The sequence below is a fragment of the Cavia porcellus genome, unplaced genomic scaffold (assembly GCF_034190915.1).
Source record: "Cavia porcellus strain 051 isolate PalLab524CR breed Dunkin Hartley unplaced genomic scaffold, mCavPor4.1 scaffold_31, whole genome shotgun sequence".
In the NCBI taxonomy this organism is placed as follows: domain Eukaryota; kingdom Metazoa; phylum Chordata; class Mammalia; order Rodentia; family Caviidae; genus Cavia; species Cavia porcellus.
The window spans coordinates 1,936,325-1,952,879 of NW_026947514.1; the positions used below are offsets into that span (position 1 = coordinate 1,936,325).

The 16,555-nt window shown below is 55.4% G+C and overlaps 1 protein-coding gene across 3 annotated transcripts in view; it reads right to left on the minus strand.

The window, feature by feature from the left end:
- Traf3 (TNF receptor associated factor 3) overlaps positions 1–16,555 on the minus strand; it is a 79,249-nt gene that overhangs the window by 6,355 nt on the left and 56,339 nt on the right. For 2 of the 3 annotated variants that reach the window (XM_063241225.1, XM_063241224.1), the window contains 8 exons: positions 15,108–15,366; positions 14,148–14,199; positions 12,266–12,370; positions 11,552–11,719; positions 7,980–8,060; positions 5,894–5,968; positions 4,436–4,528; positions 2,556–2,696 (listed from right to left, as the gene is read on the minus strand). In XM_063241225.1, coding sequence (XP_063097295.1) covers positions 2,556–2,696; positions 4,436–4,528; positions 5,894–5,968; positions 7,980–8,060; positions 11,552–11,719; positions 12,266–12,370; positions 14,148–14,199; positions 15,108–15,349 — 957 coding nt within the window. In that variant the 5' untranslated portion in view covers positions 15,350–15,366. The remainder of the gene's footprint in view (positions 1–2,555; positions 2,697–4,435; positions 4,529–5,893; positions 5,969–7,979; positions 8,061–11,551; positions 11,720–12,265; positions 12,371–14,147; positions 14,200–15,107; positions 15,367–16,555) is intronic. The other variant, XM_063241226.1, reaches the window with a different exon arrangement.

Consider the following 16,555-nt stretch of genomic DNA (forward strand, 5'->3'; position numbering starts at 1 on the left):
GGCTGAGGGAATCCAGATGGCCTCTCCTCCAGAACACACAACCAGCCCCATCACGGTGCTGGGAGGGACAGGACTGCACCCTGGCTACAGTGGCCGACTTAAAGGTCCTGCTTCTACTTGTCACAGAGAGGCCAGGGTCCCAAGGGTTTCACTCTGAGAAGAATCTGCATACAAGCAGAGCTCAGGTGCTCCAGGCTGAGCAGGCCCAAGGCTGGGAACCCCGACGTGGCCTCGAGGCTCCTCCTGGTTTTGAGCCTCTAGGTTTTGGCACCTTTGCTAGGTGCCACTGACCATGGAGAAGCATGGCAAGGCTGTGCCACCTCTGTGGTGACAGCACAGGCCTGTTCTTCCCACTCTCTCTAAGAGGAATAATGCCAGCTGGTGTCTGAAAAGGACTGCTTGAGGAGTCATTGGCTCCTGAAACCTGTTTTCTGGGGGCCGACACTATGGCACACACACTGCCTGCCTCCCTTCTGAGCCTAGGGTCGCAAAGTCCAGGCTGCCTTGAACCTCCAGAACAACGCAATCCTCCCGTCTCGACCTCCCAAGTTCCAGGGTGCCCACGGCGGGCTCTCCTCCTCCCTTGAGCATCTGCAGCGTCACATCTGTCTCCTGTGCCAGTGGCTGAGTGAGGGAGGCTGTGCACGAGGACCCGAACATGGCCCGAGAGACAGTTCCTTCGCTGGCCAAGCATCACCTTCAGCCTCACGCTGGCCCCGCTGGGCTTCAAACATGCAACAGGACGGTGCAGGGAGGCACACACATGCCGTCCTCAGCCTGGCTTGACTGGGTCCTGGGCAGGCTTTCCACACCTGGCCAAGGGACGCATTCCTTACAGGACGGACCCTGTGCTTGCACAGACAGCAGAGGGGACCTTCGCTTCCCCGTGGGCAGCCTCTATCTACAGTGGCCTCTCAGAGTTGTGTGTCATGCTTGATCCAGGTTCTTTCTTATTTTTTGGTACTGGGAATTGAACTCGGGACCTTGAGCTTGCCAGGCAGGTGCCTGTGCCTCTGAGTTGTAATCCCAGTTCACCACCCAAGTTCTTTCTTCAGACAAGTGTGCCTCCTCTGCGCTTCTCTCCCCTGCTCACTCTGGAGCGCTGAGGCTACATCTCTGGGCTCTGTTGCCCCATCCCGGCTTCCTGATGGCCACCTCCTAGGGTCACTCCCATACACTGCACTCAGCCAAGCTGAGCCCACCAGGAAGCCAATGAAAGCTTCCCCAGGGCAAGCAGCAGGGGTGAAAAGAACTCACGTGGGCCCGCAGGTGAGGGCGACACCTGGCTCCTTGCCTGCACACCCTGGCCTCCGTGGGCTTCCTGGCATCATCTCTGTGTCACCCCACAGCCAAAGCCGACCCTGGCCGCAGATGAGGGCGGGCACTGTGGATGGGGGTGCAGCTGGGATGCTGGGCAGCCCGCCATGTGTGCTCCCAGCAGAGCCAAGGCCAATGAGCTGTACCTCTGCTTGTACAATCACATCTCCTTGCGTTCCCTCCTCGCCTCTGGGCACCACGAAGTGTAATACACTGAGGCTGATTTAATAAGTCCTGCCAGCTCCCAGGCTGCTCTGCAGTGTGAGTGGGAGGAGACACATTCTTGGCAACACACAGCTCTGTACAGGGAGCGCCCTCTTCTTGGTGCTCTGGGAAACGAGGCCGGAAGCACAGCCCTGTGCACCCCTGGGGCCTCTGGGTGGCTCTTCCAGGGCCATGTGAGACTCTCGAGGTGCACAGGAGCTTGTGTGAGAAGCAGCTGTGAGCGTCACCTGGATGGGGGCCACCTTCCATCGGCAGGCTTGGATGGCAGAGGGTCTGTTATTATTGGGTATTGCTGGTTCACTATTTAGGGCACAGCTGGGGACATGCCACATGCGTCTGTAGAAAGCCTGGATGAAGCAGCCACTTTAGGAAGCCAAACTGGATCCAGCACTTGTGTGATGTGAAGTCCCAGACAGTCACTGTCGGGGCTCATGTGTGGATGTCCCGCCAAAGCCTCATGGGGCAGGCTTTTTGGAGGGGCTGTTCTAGTTTGTGACTGATTCCTGGTCCGCTGCTGGAATTAACAGTGTGAGTGCTTTGCCTGCCCTGTGGCAGGGTCACCTGCATACAACATGGGGACAGAAGGAAGCGCATCCTCTGTCCTTGCTTTTGCTGCCTTTGTCCCACCATGAGCTGCTTTCTCCTCTGTAATGCCCCTCAGCCATGTGGCCCTGCCTTGGAGCTGGCCAATTAGGGACTAAAACCTCTATAAACTGTGGGCCTACCAGCCCTTCCCCTTTTAACTTTGAGTGTTAGGGATTTTGTCTTAGCAACAAGGAAAAAGTCATAAAGACAGCTAACTCTTTCTAGTGCTGCAGACAGCCCAGGGTCACACACAGCCAGACAGCTCATATGGAAACCCAGGCCCATGGTGCCGCTCCTGCAGGGATCTGAGGCACCCAGAAGAGGGTCAGCCAGCTCCCCTTTCGCAGACCCTGGGGCTCTCCCTGCCCTCCCCAGGTCCCCAAGAGCCGAGGACCGCAGGATGGGGGCTGGCCTCCCAAGCCGCTTACCTGCAAGTGAAGGATTTTGGACTCGTTGTTCCGCAGCATCTCCTTCTGCCTCTCGATTTCGATCTCGAAGCTGCAGATCTGGTTGTGCAGGCTCTGTATGCTTTTGTTTTTCTCCACACTTTCATTCTGCAGCAAGGAAACCTGGGAGAAACTCTTCAATTAATCTTTTCTTTTTAGTCGGTACCGGGGATCGAATTCATGACCGCCTGCTTATGGCAGGTTCTTATGCCGCTGAGCTAAATCCCCAGCCCCTCTCTTCAATTAATCTAACACGAAGGTCTGCTATCATGCCCAAAAACACGTGACCCAGCTGGGCTGATGCCTCCCATAATGCACACCTCGGCCAAAAATCACACCGTATCCCACAAACACCTAAGGTCGCTGTTCGTGGGTTCAGAAAATGCTCATCACAGCCCACTAAGTCACCCCCACCCTCCCTGGGGTGCATTAAGCAGTGCAGAAAGTGTCAGCCTCACAGGAAGCCTGGCGAGAACCCAGCACCATGCAGGGATCAGCATGCTCCCCTAGCCAGTCCAATGGCCCGAGGGCAGGCAGCTGATGCCAAGGAGGGCCACCTGCCACCGAGGCCATGGAAGGGCTCACGGGGCAGTGCTCCTAGCCCACTACTGACCTCCACAAAGCTGTTCTCCAGGACACAGCTCCCAAGCTCAAAATGACACCTGGTGGTGACTTTTGGTTTTTTGATTCAGTCTTTCTGTATAGCCTAGGCTGGCCTTAAACTCCAAACCTTCTTGCCTCAGCTTCCCACAGGCTGGGAGGGTGTATTCAGGAATATACCCTCATGCTCGGCTGATACCTGGCCCTAAAAGAACTCAAGATGGGGGTCCAAGGACAGTCCCCTCTCGGCTCCCATCTTCAGGATCTTGAGGCTCTGAGCCCCAGGGAAAGAGCTCTGTCTACCAGCAGGTGTCTGCCTCGGAAGGCCACATAGTTTAAGCGAGGCTCGGGTTCCACATTCATATCCAATGGGACCCCACGATGGCCCGAGGACAGCCAGTGGTCACATAGGCCATAGCTGAAGGTCACCTCAGGAGGGAACAGTGTAACAACACAACGGCTGATGCTGTCTGAGTAAAGGACACCGGCCTGAAGATGCAAGAACTCTGGACAACCACAAGCTATTTTACGTTCCAACAAACGTGCATTTACCAGGCACACTTGATCTGCCACGTGTCACGAGACATACACGGCTTTGCTTTCTTCCCTAGGATTCTAGTCAGCACAAGTCACACCTCTTGGCGTCCGTCACAGAACGAGTGGCTCCACGCTAGACTTTGTGAAAATCTGCTCTAACCCTTCAGGCTCTCTCGAACTCTGATACTAAAAGACGTGTACACGGACCTCGAGTCTAAATTCAAACACTGGCCCCACTAGGCTGCGGGCTTTACCTCGTTCCCTTCCCAGAACGGGCTCTGGGGATCCCGTAACCACAGCCCTGCCAGGAGGGAGGGCGCAGCTCCCAGCCCAACAGCAGGACCCACTCTCGGGAAGGAGCTGTGGTAGGAAGCCGCTCCCTTCTGCAAACAGCCCGGAAGGAGTGAGGCTGCCACACTGGCAACCCACGATGCCAAGTGTCAGCACACTCGGTGCGTCCCCCAGCCCTGCTGGCAGGAAGCACCATGAGGAGCCAGACACCCAGGACTGGGCTCTGCAGGCCCGTGGGGCCCACTGGTGGCCGATTTACAAAACTGGGGGACACTGGTCAATCTCTGCCCAGGTCAATGCTGATAACCAGTGTGGTTTTTATAAAAGTACTACAAACAAAAGCACTGCGAAAACACACAAACAAGGACCCTCGCTTGACCCTTGCAGACCCCCTGGCCTCGGCCGCCTCGCAGCAGCCCCTCCCAGACAGCTACCTTCTTCTCCAGCGAGTTGCTCCACTCCTTTAGCAGGTTCACGTGCTGCACCGCCGAGCTGGCCTCGTGAGCCTTGATCTGCTGGTTCGTCCCCTGCGAGAGCAAACGTGGTGGCATCAGCGTGTCACTGGCTTGGAGGGACACAGCAGGACACAGGACAAAGCAATGCACACACGAGTGTATTCATGTACAGGGAGCAGCGCTACAAAGCACCAGGAGGCCGACAGGCAGGCCTCCACCAGGGCCGGCCTCGAATCCTGGCCTCGCCCTCTGTGCTTATGGCCATCGGCTTCTTATCAGTGTTTCACACCACAAGGTCAAGAAATCAGATTTCAGAGTCATTCTTGTTCCATTATAGATTCTTTCTCATTAAAAAAGGAAAGGGAAAATGTCCAGGTGCCTGCAGCTGGACGCTGCGATGGCAGTGCAGCGAGCGGGCTGTGAGTTGTCACTGAGGATGCTTGGCTTGGATGTACCGGGCCGGTAAGGGCCGGCTCCACACCAGGCTAAGTGCGCTTGAAAGTTACATACAGGACAGAAACGAACTACAGAGTACATAAGATGCAGACCACTCGGAACCAAGAATCAGCACGCCAAGATAGCATGTTTTAAAAAAACAGAAATATAATTTGGATTGGAATTGGAAAATTAAGAAGCCAGGGAAAGCATTTTCATGATCTCCAAAACATATACTCTGTACATAGAATATCCGTATATACATGTTGACGAGCATGGCCCCGTCAGCATGTGTACACACATACACACACACACACACACACACACACACACACACACACGAATGATAGCCACAAGGACAACAGCTTGGCCTCCCGGAGGCCACACGAGGGGACCCTCTCTCATGGATGCCAGGAGCCGGGACCTCTACTGGTGTCGCGATCATGTGCTGGTGTTTCAGAGAATGAAACACACGACAGCTGTGATACAGTTTGCCTTTTGACAAGTTTTGAAATTCAGATATGCATTTAAATAAAAACCTGGTCCTGTTTCACTGGCAATCTCAGATGTGCTGAGAGGTGACCTAAACTGGACACACGCCTGTCACACGGTGCTTGCAGCAGCGACAGAGTCTCCAGGGAGGTGAAGCTCCAAGAAGGGCCCAGTGGGGTCCACACAGCACAGGGGCACAGGAAGTACATGTGTGGACACGCGTGTGGGCTCCAGACCAGGTCCACTTTGCATTCACGTCTAGCCAGGTCATCCCCAGGATTTCCCAAGCCCCCAGGTGGATGTCAGTGCGACATGCCCTTCCCAGGCTGGGTGACACCAGCCTGGCCAGTGAGCCCCATGCCTGGGTCATGCGGCTCCCGTCGCCCACGCGGCAGGGTCTCAGGGCTCCAGGGCACACACAGAGTCCAGAACCGGGAAGTGTAAATGTGAGCACGAGCACTTTCTCTCGTGGAAGAATGTGAGTGGGAAGGGCAGGTGTCGGATACTGACCTGAAAAACGCAGCCATAGCGCTTAAAACTACAGGTGCTGGGGGCATTGACACACTCTGACAAGTGGGCACTCAACTGCAACGGGAAAGAGACGTGAGTTGTCGCACGAACGCTTGCACGAAAATGTTCAAGCACATCAGCACACAGAGCATCAGGGCGCACCGTGCGATGTGCTCACGGCCACACGTGGTGTGCTCACGGCCATGCGTGTGTCCACGCGGCTGCCGTCAGGCCCCTAGGCAGTACGTATGCAGCACTGCACGTGCACACACGCATACACCGGTATACAGAGATACATTCACCGTAACAGCCCTGGAACTCAGTTTTTTTAAAATAAATTGTTCAAAATGTGACATGCTGTCTGAAGAGCCAGAATTTCAAAACAAAAAAATAACGTGAACTGAAATGCACACTTAAAGACTATAAACAAAATTGCATGAAACACAAAATAAATAGGTATCATTCCGGATGCAACTGGGTTGCACAGCTAATACACAACACAGAAAAGTAAATCTGTCTTCAAAGTAAGCTCACACACTGCACTGTCTCTCGCATTGCTTGGGGCGACTGGAGATGGGTTTTCCCTCTCTGAAAAGCCTCCCAGCATGGCTGGGAGCTCACGGGCTTTCAAAGCCCCCTCAGGCTGTTCCAACAGCACGATTCTCACGTTGCCTCCTCTCTCTGATGGAAGGAACCAGCCCTGTGTTTTGGCTCTCATACTGGTGCTGCCCAGCGGCCCAACAGGCACTGCAGACACGGGAGGTTCACCCAGTCTCTGCTGCAGGGTTCAGGGGGAGGCTGTGTGGCAGGAACCACCCACGGTTCTAAGCAGGGACACCCCTCAAGGCTGCCTATGAGTCAGGAGGGCTCGCAGCAGTTAAGGTTCAGCAGCCTTGGGTCCCCCAGAGCCTAGAGAACACCCCACAGACATGGACCAGCGGAAACTGCTTTTGGAGTAGCCAACTGAAGACTAATAAATGTTCAGTGCCATGAACAGAATCACAGCCCTAAGGAGCTACTGTTCTGCCTGCCGGGTCAGGGCGGGTTTCCCGTGTGATTTTTGTGTGCTACTGTGAGTCCATGCTGACCCTTTCCCTAAAGTGGGTTTACGTGCAGAATTCACAGGAGCTTGGAATACAGGTGATGATACCTACAGCTAATGGTAACTTCCATCAAAAACCCAGAGAAATAAAGGCTGAAAGACTTTTTAAAAAATAAAAACAGAAGTGGAACAGAGGCAACTCTGGCCCTAACTCAGAGCTGAGCAAAGGAGTTCAGGAGGGTGTTGGTAAAAGCCTGTCTCAGTTCAGTGGTGTGAGGGGGCGTTGTCCAGCAGTAATTTACATGCAACCCCGACTCCTTCCACAGGCATGTGCAGGAGCCCAGGGCCTCTGTCACCAGGTACCTCCCTGGCAAGGTCACAGGGATGACCTTGGGCAGGGATAGCAGAGTCCTATGTCCCTGTCTTACAACTGCATGGGGACATGTGAGGGGCCCAGCCTGTCTCAGGCTTTTGGAAGAGGCTGAGGTGAGTGGGGACAGGCCAGGGTCTGACCCCGGGAGGACAGAAAGCCCAGGGGCCCCGCTGGCTCTAAAGCAGCCACTGCAGGCTCCAGCTCAGGGTGAAGCAGCCCTACAAGTTTTCCATCGGGACGTGTGCTGATCAAATGATGCTGAGGCCAAATCTTAGCAGTCTCAAAACCCTCTCAGTGGTGGGCGTGCAGCACGTGAGTTTTTGGGGGAGGCCTGCAGTCCCCACCCTGGGTCACCTGCCTGGCCCAGGCCACCTACCAAGGCCTGAATGGCTAGAAGCCGCTGCTGAGAGACCACCTCACAGCAATGCATGGGTTTATTCGCCTAGAAACAGTGTCCCCTTCGCCTGCAGCATGGTTTCCCATTTTCTCAACTCTCTGCAATAGTCTTGGCCTCGAATTTACCGTCTGGTAGGATTTTAACGCCTCCTCCTGACTCCCACCGTGCTTGTCTTTATGTTTTGCTCCCCTGCACATCAGAGCTGTGGGAGACTCAGGTGGAACGTGTCCCGCACTCCCAGACTCCGACTGCCCTGCCCAGCCGCTGTGCCCACCTCGCTCCTCAGGAGAGTCTGGACGCTGCACTTGTGAGGACAGGACACCACCACACAGGGACACTCGGTGTCTTCGTGTTTCTATGGAGAAAAGAACACGAGATGCCGTGAAATGCATCATCCCTCCTACTAACCTGGGCTCCAGCAAGGCAGCCTTGAGGGCGAGCACATGGGTGTGGGGGGACTGGGACCAGGAGTGGGCTTGGCTCATGTGGTGGCTAAGACTGTGAAGCCTGCACTGTGGCCTGCAGCAGTGTGACACCCAGAGGCGCAGGCCACCCTGCTCCACCTCTGAGCCCACAGAGAGCCATGCAATGCCAGGCGGCAGGCACCCAGCAGGACACAACTGACCACATGCCTCCTCTCTGAGAGTGCTACCTAGGGCCGGGCTCATGGGTGAGGATGGCATCCTTTTGGCCAGGTGGATTCAGAACCTGGGCTCTGCTTACACTAGTGAGAAACCTTGAGGATGGGGGTACCTGGGGCATCTCCCAGGTGCTGAGCCCTGGATTGGCTCAAGAGCTTGCAACAGGCTCCACACCTCACCGAGGACCTGCACGCTGTCCTCACACACTGGGCACTGTGGCCTCAGGGCAGCCCAGGGTGATACAGCCAGGACTCAGGGCCAGAGTCAGCTGTGGGTAACGTACTGGGTCCTGACAGGAATGGCCCGCTGCCCCCAGGAACCGACATCAGTCATGCTGCCGAGTCCACCAGACTGCACGTTCTTATACTTCCGCCGGTGCCATCACATGACAGGCTCTGCCCATGACAATCCAGAAGGCCAGAACACGAAGGGTGGGGCCGCCGCTCTCTGGCAGTGTGTCGTGAAGTGCACTGGGATTTATTTATTATTTACACTGCTTCCCAGGGCCTGCCCACCGCCTCCCGGAACCACACTGACGTCCACTCACAGCCTCGAAAGTCGACTGCATTCAGAAATGAGGCGTCTGCAGGTCAGTTTAGTTAAGATAAGGCCTCCCTGGCCAAGGATGGGCCTCAAATCTAACAGCCAGTGTTACGGTTTGTATCTGGGTGTCCCCAAAAGCCTCCTGCAGTCTCAAAGGTGGGTGAATCTAGTGTTTGGGACTGGTTCACTGTCTAGTGCTGGGATTGGCTGTGTGAGTGCTGTGCCCACCTGGGGTGGCAACCTGCACACAACAACATGCTTTTGTTGCATGTGCTGTCTTCTGCTGCCATGAGCTGCTGCCCTCTGCCCTGAGCCACCCTGCCTTGGAGCCAGCTGAGGATGGACTGAAACCTCCATAAACCGGGAGCTAAATAAACCTCTCCTTCCTTCACTTTTGGTGTTGGATATTTTGTTCCAGCTGGAGAGGAAAGTAACGAAGACGGCTATTATTCTCAGAAAAGGCAGACATTGGCAGGGCGTGGCAGGCATACTCCGCTAATCCTATTACTTTGTTTTTTTTTTTTTTTTTTTTGTCTTTTTTCTTTTTGTCGGTACCAGGGATCGAACTCACGACTGCCTGCTTGCAAGGCAGGCGCTTATGCCGCTGAGCTAAATCCCCAGCCCCAATCCTATTACTTTGGGAAGCTGAGGCAGGAGAAACTCAAGTTTGAGCCCAGTGTGGTGAACTTAGTGAAACCCTGTCTTGAAACAGAAAACTTAAAGGTGCTCAAAATACAGCTTAGTGTGCAAAGCCTTGGATTCAATCGCTCTAAAATAAATAAATAAATAAGCAGAGGCAAGAAATTGGGCCAGGCTGGCAGGTGTCACAGGGTACCGGCAGCTGGGGGTGCTGAGGTGCGGGGAGGGTATCTTTCTCCAGGAAGAAGAGCCTCGGCCCTGCTGTACCCCATTTCCTGTTTCTGGATGCAGAGCAGAGAGAATAAACCAGCTCAGTGTACTGTGTGACAGCAGCCAGCGGGAAGCAGGCTCTTCACGATCTGAGCTTGTGAAACCGACAGGCCTACACCAACAAGGCAACTTCGATGCACACGAGTGTGCCATGCACGTGGGAAGACACACCTAGGGCGTGACAGCAGCTGACACCTTCACCCTCTGCTCTTCCACCTGCCTCAGCCTCCAAGGAGCAACTTTAGTACCACAATCCAGAACTGTGTTCCCACTGCATTTCAGAAGGTTTCATCACATACACGTGAGTTCCTGCCAACACTGCCTCCTGCGGACTGCTGCCAGTGGGGCTGTGCTGGAGCCCTGTTCCGGCCTAGCAACTCCTGTGCTCCTGTGTTACCTGCAGCACGGCTCCAGGCCACGGTGCACACCTCCCTGCCACCATCCACACAGTGAAGGTGACGCTGCCCCACACCTGCTCTTCACACCCTTCTGCTCCAGCTGTCTCCAGGCTCCCGGCACTCAGGTAATGCTGCACTGTGCCCAGGTGACACATCCGGGACAGGGGCCTGAGCGCACAGCCTTGTAAACACTGCCGGGTCACCTCCCAAGGAGGCAAACAGGAGCGAGGCACACATGCTCCCATGCTCTGACGTCTGCCTCTCCCTGCAACTTGCTCTTGACAACCATGATGCTCACAGCTGAATGGCCCAGTGTAAAGGGGCTGAGCAGAGTCTCTTTGTGGGTCATGCTGCAAAATGCAGAGAACAGGAAAATCAGGATGACTTGGGCCTCAGATCTGCATAGGTCATACAGCTGGGCTTTAATCCACCTGAAGCCTGAGCAGATGGGACCAACTGAACGACCAAATTGCCTGGGAACCAAATCACACCACCGAGGCACAGTCAAGGAGACCAGGGGCCAGCAACAAGCCCCTCCCAGTGCACAGCAGAGCAGACAATGTCAGGAGCCACTGGGAGGCGATCTCGAACTCGAACATTCATTAAAACCACGCAGACGGAGAGAAGGCAAAGAGGACCCGAAGACACACTCCACCACTGACTGCAGGGTCACACAGCGCATAAACTCCTCTCATAAGAATAGGGGTAACGCAGACTCCAAACTCGCTATTACCGCGTGGGCCGAGCCTGCTGGCTTCCTCGCCGCTCTCTACAAGTTTAAGACCCAGACAGAGTCACACGGCACCACTCACTGGGGCCTCCTGACCTGCAGGCCGCAGGTCCTCTCCCCACGAGGGTCCCAGGCTCTCACCATGGCCCTGCTGTGCTCCACACCATCCTGGCAGAGCAAGCACCAGTCCTGCAAGGCCAAGCACAGAGCAGGAGTACAGGACTGCCACACACACGTGGCACAGAACCCCGCCGCAATAACCGAGGCAGGAAAACGCTTTACATCCTGCTCTCTTTGAAACAGACAGCTGCGCTAGCACTGTGGGCTAAATGGCCCGTTCCGAGTCTTAGCTGTCACACAGCTGTGGAGATACACAAGCCAATGCAATTTTCAGGCCATTCTTCAGGACAAGTCACAAATTCTACCTCTCCTGAATAGTCATTCTTCCCTTTTCTAACTCTCCAATGATATTCAATCAAGGCAATGGAAAGCGTTAATTACGTAAATCAAGACAGGGAAAACAAATACAGCTTTACTCTGAAATAACTTCAGATGAAAATTGCTGTTTGGTCCCCTCCCCCACTCCGTTCGCATCAGAATCCCGTGGAGGGGTGGGGGGCCGCACCTGCAGGGTGATCATCGGGACTTGGCTCTTGCAGTGAGAGCACGTGGCCTCGCGGTACTTGCAGGCTTTTTCCACGTGGTCGCGCAGGTCTCTCCGCAGCACCCTCTCCTTGCAGTCGGCACGCATGCAGGGAAGCTCCTCAAACTGGCAGTCATTCTTCAGATGCACCTGTGAAGCACCCATTCCCAGGTTTCCTGCAAAACCACCTTAGCAGAGACCCGATTCCAACCCTGCCCAGGGAAAGCCTAGATGTTAGAGCAGCAGCTCCCCCACTGCACTTGGGGGGACACAGGTGCATATCTGGTCTAGCAGCTACCAAACCACAGCGCTGCTAGGACGGAGTGAGCACATGCTCCAGGGAGAGCAATTTAAGATTTTATTTTACTTTTATTTTACTTCAAGTTCCCTCCCAGCATAAAACTGATACTAAGCAAAAGTAAAATTGGCACTAATATAAAAATACATTACATGGAATTTCATGGTGAAGGAAGAGCTCCATGTGCCTTGGAGAATTAAACGTCCAATGCGATTTCCCTCTGTGCTAATGAGGGAGAGGCTGGATGACTCTGCCAGGGTATCACAAGATGACACCGCATACCCGGGCTGCATTCTGCAGGACCCAGGAGCTCTCCGCCCGAATGTGCCAGGCCCCTCGCCCATGTCACGGCAGGACAGCGCCCTCTGCGAGACCTGGAGCCCCGTGCCCCGACTCACCAGCAGGTGCCCGAGCGTCAGCTGCTCTGCACAGCCCCTGGCTTCGTTGCGACAGTAGATCTGCAGCGCCAGGATCTCTCTCTTGCAGCAGTTATCCTTAAACACCTGAAATCGAGAGAGGCTGCTTCAGAGGATTAACACTCCTCCAGCTCCACACACTGTTGTTCTGATCAAGAGAAAAGCACTTAAAAAGTCAGCAGAGAAACTCTGGAGTGAACCTATAAGCAGTAAGGACCACTTTAATCTCCACAAGCTAGAGACAGCATCGACTCCTGGAAGAGACGCGATGGAAACCCTACGACCTCACGAGATGAGCCGGAAGACCATGAATTGCCCGGGACCTGTTTCCAGGACACAAACTCAAGACTGGCTGCGTAGGCCTGGGGTCCTGTGTCCTCTGGGGAGCAGCAGCCGGCGCAGAGGACAGCTACGGGGTGCAACCTGACCAGGGGTCCCCATGGGCCTTACAGTCTCGGGCTCGTGGGCTGGACCAAGAGTTGGGACGATCTATAAAACATTTCTTTTGGCTCCTCCTATGGAGGTTATGCGGCTTATAACTCATTTTTCACCAAAAAGGAAGCTTTTAAATAAGTATCACAAAGGTTAATCTAACACTACAATGTTTCCCTCTAAAAATGAAAGCCTGCTTGCCTTTCTCTGATTTTAGCTGCTATCAGCAAACAACAATTCAGTGCGGCACCTTATCGGGGTGATCTTGAGAACCCCACCACTCTCCACACACAGGAAAACCAGCCCTTAATCTGCCAAGAGTTAAAAATAAACTAACCTGGAGTCAAGCTACACAGCACAAACACAGTGTCTTTAAGGGGATGAATCAGGGCAGCAGGTCTGCTATTGCAATGCTGGGAACCTGCTTCTTTTCTGTGCTGTTAAATTCCTTAACCTCACAGACAGAGGAACACTGATGGAAACCCAAGAATAAACCAGAGAAGAGTCCCTTTGAGCTCCTGGGACAGAGCTGGGAGCCCCTGGCTTATCTGCTCCAAGCCCCCAGGGGAGGCTGGGTAGGGCGAGGTCCTGAGGGCATCCACAGCCTTTGTGTGCCTCATTAATGATTCTCCAGCAAATCTGGCCTTTCTTCTTCAGCTATCAGAGCCCTCAGAGCAAAGAAATAGACACTAAGACCCCCCTTAGCCCCGGGTGACGGTGAGGATCCTTCCTTGGCCCCATCCCTTGTCCCCAGCAGCCGGGCATCTACTGCTGGGGCCCACACCTGGGCTGCCCCAGCCAAAGTGTCAACTAGCACAGGTGCTGCACCCAGGAAAGCCCAGAGCCAGAACTCCGTGTACAGGGCAATGACCCCCATTACAAACTTGCAAGTTCATTAATCAAAGCAGTAGAAGCCCTCACATTCTTACTGATATGTAAGTACTTTAGGAAGGAGCTGTTTCAGACTACAAGCGCAGCTGCCAGGGCTTAGCAGTAAGTGGGTCACCACCCATTAGGTCCCCCCGCCCTGGGGGGGATTGTGGGCACACAACCGAGTGGAATATGAACACAGCAATGGAGTCACAGTGTGGAGGAGGGTTTTTCAGATGCACCACCCCCCCGCCCAGTGCACCCCTAAAGGTCACACAGAGGGAAGAGTAGGCCGTGAGCTGTGTGGGACAGAGACCGCTAGGACAGCAGTTCCTGAGGACCTGACGGCAGACAGCCCAGCCCCAGGCCCCTCACACATCAGGCAAACACTTCCCACACCTCCTGGGTGCGGCGGCTGCCTCGGGTCCAGGTGAAGTGCATCACACGTCTGGGGACTGGGAATGGCCATGCTGAGATGACACAATGTCCAGGGGACCAGATGAAGCCTGAGACAAGTGCCCCCAGCTCAGCTGGGTGGAACAGCAGCGGGGCCCCAGAGTACCTTGTCTTTGATGATGCTTTCTTGACACGCTGTGCACTTGGGACTCGGAGAGCTGAGGGAGACACAGAGCACGTTAGAGCAGAGCACTATGTCCCTGCAGGGCCAGCCTGGCTCTCGGGTGCCCCAGCGATTGGGTTTCAGTGGGAGTCAACATTAAGGGGGAAGGAGGAATTCCCCTCACACAACCATCAAGCCATCGAGCCCACAGATGAGTTCAACCCTTCAGAGGACACAGGCCACATGCGAACCCCAAGAGGAGCCCTGAGCCAGCGCCGACGGTCGGGCCCCTCTCCAGGAGCTACTGTGCATGGAAAGGCCGAGCCCATCACACGGAGCTTCCCTGCCCAGGGCTTCTGCTGGGCTGACTGTGGGGTTCAGGTCCCAGGAAGGGAGACAGGTGCTGCACCAGCTGCACACCCTGCTTGACTGAACCCCTCAACCTTTGCCACACCACCCTCTGCAGGTGAGAACGAGCGGTCATGGAGGGGGCCGAGGACTGTGGGGAACTAGGCAGGAACGGCCGGTTGGGAGGAACAGCAGGGCAGCCCTGAAAACAGTGACCACAGCGTCCAGCATGAGGCTGGGAAATACACAGCACCTCTAGGATGCCTGGCTGCTTTCATGGCCAGAGCTGCAGACTGGCTTTCACAGTCCTCCTGCCTCAGCCTCTCGAGTGCTGGGATGAGAGGTGTGTGCCACCACGTCTGATCAAGCCAGTGCTGTTTCTGCCACTAACTCCAGCCTGGCCCTGTGATGCCAGCACCACTGGGTCACCCGCCACATGGCACATGGCTGGGGCACTAGGGGGCGGTGGCTGCCCAGCAGAGGCTCACACGGCTTAAGGACTTGTCCTCTGCTTGGGCAGAACAGAGCAGCAGACAGGGACACTGGGCCTCACTTGCGAGACTCAGAACTCCAGGCCAAGTTTGTGGGCCCGGCACATCCTGGACCAGCACCCACCTGAGCAGGGCGGCCATGCAGGTCTCGCAGAAGCGGTGCCCACACTCGGTCTGCTTCGGGCTGCACAGTACCAGGCGGCACTTCTCACACTTGTACTTGTCCTCCACGGCCTTCACAAACTTCTCCTTGTAGCCGCCCTGCTCGGGGACAAACACGGAGCCTGCCCCGCGGTCAGACTGCAGCTTCAGGGGTGGGTTGGCCTGCAGCGCACTGGCTGAGTCCATCTTTTTCCCTGGCTCCATCTCAGGAAAGCGGGGTCCTGCCGGAGGGGAGAGCCACAGTGAGGAAGGACAGCACCTCACTCCCAAGGACACAGGGGAGGAAGGGCAGGGCAAGGCCGGCCAGGTCCTCCTTCACCCTCCTGTACCCAATGCACCGCTAACGTTCTTAGTGGATGCGTAGAGTTCTTTAAAACACAGAGCACGTACTTGCCGTGGCCCATGTTTCCCGCTCCGAGGACCACCGCAGTACAGCGGCCAAGCTAGCAGCTGTACTCAGCCAGTTCTGTGGCCACCCTGACCAGGCCTGCAGCAGGACACAGGCTCCCGTGCCAACAGCAGCATTTCCTGCACTGCCCTGTTCCCTCAAGAGGCCCAAGGACCTCGGCTTGGTGTGAGTCAGCCTTTACCACCATCCCACTGAGTCAGGGTCGTCCTGACTCAGCCTCCTGCTCTGAGCTGCTCTGCTCCTCTCACCTGCAAATCCCACTTCAGGACAGAAGGGCTCCTACGGCAGCCACCGAGGACCCAGCTGGGGTAGCTCTGTGCTAAGGCCCAGCGGTCACACAGATGGAACACAAAGCCTGGGGCGAGTGGGAAGGGTATGTGTGGTGCACGGAGGAATCTGCCAAGATAAGACCCACTAACCTGTGGGACCAGTTAAAACACAGCATTTGGGAAAGCTCCTGAGGAAACACCAGCTTCAGTGTGAATTAGGGACACACTGAAAAGGATGCACAACAACTTAACTTCTCAGCCTCCACACTCGCTAAGTATCTGCAGCACCCCCCACGTGCCCCATGGCACTGTACCCAAGCTTGCCCACTGTTCTCGGGCACTGGGCCACTGTGCGCTCTGAAGGTCAGGACCTGGGCGTGAGTGCGCCTTTCCCAGGGGCTCCAGCCACGCATCCCCCACTGCTCAGAGGGTGGCACCCACACTGACGCTGTCCACCTGGGACTCAGCTGCCCCGAACAAGGGAAAAGGGACACCTACAAGGGACGAGGGACACATGTGCCCTGGGCGTGGGCCTCAGGGTGACTACTGGGCCCTGGGGTGACCTCTGCCTCCGCACCATGGGACCCGTCAAGGGACACATCTGTTAACTGACTGAGGATGTTTCTTTCAAACTCAGCACCTCCCTCAAAACTGTACCCTGGATTTGCTACTTAATAAAATATAAAGCCAGGCCTGGTGGCCTGTGCCTCTAATCCTAGCTTCTCAGAAAGC